General features: G+C 50.5%; 1 protein-coding gene across 1 annotated transcript; it reads left to right on the top strand.

Annotated features, from left to right (window-relative positions):
- Positions 1 to 11: 11 nt before the first annotated feature.
- Positions 12 to 1,961, top strand: LOC116273063 (golgin subfamily A member 6B-like). The gene is made up of 5 exons (XM_031662004.1): positions 12 to 505; positions 744 to 846; positions 929 to 1,029; positions 1,121 to 1,274; positions 1,361 to 1,961. The coding sequence occupies exons 1-5, from the start codon at positions 464 to 466 to the stop codon at positions 1,573 to 1,575; spliced, it is 615 nt and encodes a 204-aa protein (XP_031517864.1). The 5' UTR covers positions 12 to 463; the 3' UTR covers positions 1,576 to 1,961.
- Positions 1,962 to 2,888: the final 927 nt, after the last annotated feature.

Raw genomic sequence — 2,888 nt, 5'->3', positions numbered from 1 at the left:
GGGGAAGAGGAGAGAGCCCCAGGAGGAAGGGGGGACTGTCAGCAGCACAGGATTGAGGGGTTGGAAGAGACCTTTAGAAGAGCTGGTCATTATGCCAACCGGGTGTCTGCACTAAGCTCGGCATGAATATGGTGACCTCCTGGGAGCAGGGGGCCACCAGGTTGCCTAAGGATGAGTGAACTGGCCCAGATCAGAAAGGGAGCAGTTCAGAACTCTGGCACCGACTGGTAGCAGGACTGTGCCTGGGCAATATAGCAAGATCTTGGTTCTTAAAAGGAAAAATAAAGAACAGCAGCTCCTTCCCCTCTGGGGAGGGGCTGTCTCAGGGTTACACAGTGAGGGTGGGGAGAGGTGGGCCCACAGTACCTCCCTTGTTGGGTTGTCTGAGGACCCCTCTGGCCACCTCCCCACAGGAGATGAAGGAGGACATCTAGACAGTGAGGAGGAGGAGGCACCTCGGCCCATGCCACACATCCCAGAGGACCTGGAGTGCCAGGAGGCCATGGTGAGTCTGACTGTCCCTGCTCCACTTTGCCACCTTCCTCTGTGGTCCCTGGAAGGAGCCAGAGGCATGGGCCCCGCCCCAGGGACTGGGGATGAGTCTGTGTGTGGGGAGACCTACTGGGCCCTGCAGGGGGCCATGGAGAAACTGAAGATGAGTGCCTCCTGGCATGGGCCAAGAAAAGTGGGGGCGGGGCAGGATAGGTCACTCCCGAGGTGTGACCCCATTATTTTGGCTCCAGAGCAGCTTTACGGACCTCCCGAAGGAGAAGGCGGACAGGAAGGAGCAGGTGGAAAGACTAGAGCTTGGATTCATCCAGCTCTCTGGAGCGACAGAGGGCATGAGTGAGCAGGAGGCCAGGGCATGGCAGGGGGAGCTGCAGGGCCGTCGGAGGGGCCCCAGTGTCTGAGCCCTGTCCTCTCGCAGGAGAGTACATCACCGAATATGAGAGCCAGGGGGCAGTGCCAAACACTCGGCACCAGGAGAAGGAGGACGTCATGGGTCTGGCTCAGAACGAGGAGATGAAGGTAGAGGGCGTGCAACGTCTCTGCAGGGGTGGGGGTGGGCGTGGGATGTGAAGCCAGCTCAGGCGTGGCAGCTGAGCACCCCTCCTTGCAGGTGAAGCTGCTGGAGCTGCAGAAGCTGGTGTTGCCGCTTGTGTGCAACCACGAGGGGCATGACAAATTCCCTCCCGCTGCCCAGAACCGTGGTGATGAGCCCGCTCCAGGGGCCCCAGCCCCCCAGGAGCTTGGGGCTGCGGAGGAGCAGGGTGGTGAGTAGAGCCCTCAGGCGGGGTGGGCAGGCAGGAGCAGGGGAGGCTCGCACTGTGCTCAGACCCCCGCCTCCCTCTCTCCGAAGATGTTTGTGAGGTGAGCCTGGCCGACAGCGTGGAGCCTGCAGCGGGAGAGGCCAGGGAGGGTTCTCCCCGTGGCAACCCCACCGCAGAGAAGATCGTGCAGCTGCTTCCTGTAATGCAGGACACCCAGGAGCACCCAGGCTTGGCCAGCAAACCCTGCGTGCCATTCTTTTACCGGGCAGCGGAGAACAGGGAGATAAACATCATCATCATCTGAGAGCTGGTCAAGAAATTGAAAACAACAACAACAACAAAAAGTTATGGGGTTAATCCCCTGCACAATTCATTTACTTCATTTGAATGTTACAGCCCCTCATGTTTATTTGTGTTTCTAATTTACAGTTTAAATTTATTTATAAAAAGTTAAGGGAGAGTGGCTCTTTCCCTAATGTTCACTGTGGCATCCTTTAGCATTTTTGTTTTTACTTTGATAATTGTAGGTCTTTAGCGTGCATATCGAGTTTGCCCTCAGGTGGTGGGAGTTCAAATACACAAAGACCCACTATTTGCACAAAACTATTCTTGCTGGTTTGGAATAGGCTGCCATGCTTTTTTTAATGTTATTGCAGCATGTATATTCATTACAGAATTCAGATAAAATTCGCTTGTGTTCTGTTATTATGTTTGATGGAATCCTAATCACAGTGAGCTCTTCATTAGCTCAATATGTGGTTTGCCCTCAAGTGCGCACTGTTTCTTACTTTGTAATATGCCCCTGTGAGTACTGACATTTAGAGTTGTTTAAAGGCCGAGAACTGGAAACAGCCTTTCCCCTATTTTCTGTGTATTGGGGATGGGAGTAATAACATTTTGGGGAGTTTTTTAAATCTCACAGAAGAGGAAAGTGGCCTGCTCTGGCAGGTGTGTACAGGATAGAGTGTGTTTCATTTGTTCTGGTGCCAGGAATGAGCGCGGTACTATGGTAGTTCCCTTAGGATTTGTACGTGCTCTGGGCTCCTGAAGATATTGCATCATGAGCTGCAGCAGTTGGACTCTTTCTCAGTGACCTAAAAGGGATTATTTCTGAGGAATGAAAGGCTCCCATCATTGACTATGGATGTGGAAAATCTTTTCTAGCTTAGAGCCTTTATCTCTACAATACTTTAAAGTCAGAGTTCATATTACCTGTTTTAATCACATGACTATAAGTCCCAGTATGCAAAGGGGCACTGGTTGGCATTCTTCTTAATGTATTTAGTAAAGATCATAAGAAATCCTTTCAGAGTTTAAATGTCCCTGGAACAGGCATACAGGCTCTAGTCAAGAATGAATTCGAGTGAAGGAAAGCTGTGTGACACCTGGCATTCCTCTATGTTCATGGAGCTTCTTTGAGGCTAGAAGATTGATTTTACCACCTAGACCTCTCTGGCTAACACCTATTCTTTATTGATTATTCTGACATAGGAATTTACTTATTTTCCTTGAATGGAAAACATTGTAAAAACAATAACAACCATTATTAAAACCAATATATATGAGAGTATTAGTTGAAACAAAAAGGAGATTTAGTAGACAGTATGACACTACATT

Source organism: Papio anubis, unplaced genomic scaffold, assembly GCF_008728515.1.
Source record: "Papio anubis isolate 15944 unplaced genomic scaffold, Panubis1.0 scaffold3421, whole genome shotgun sequence".
NCBI classification, from domain to species: Eukaryota; Metazoa; Chordata; class Mammalia; order Primates; family Cercopithecidae; genus Papio; species Papio anubis.
The sequence above is the reverse complement of the archived record's forward strand: the minus strand, read 5'-3'. Positions and strand labels throughout refer to the sequence as shown.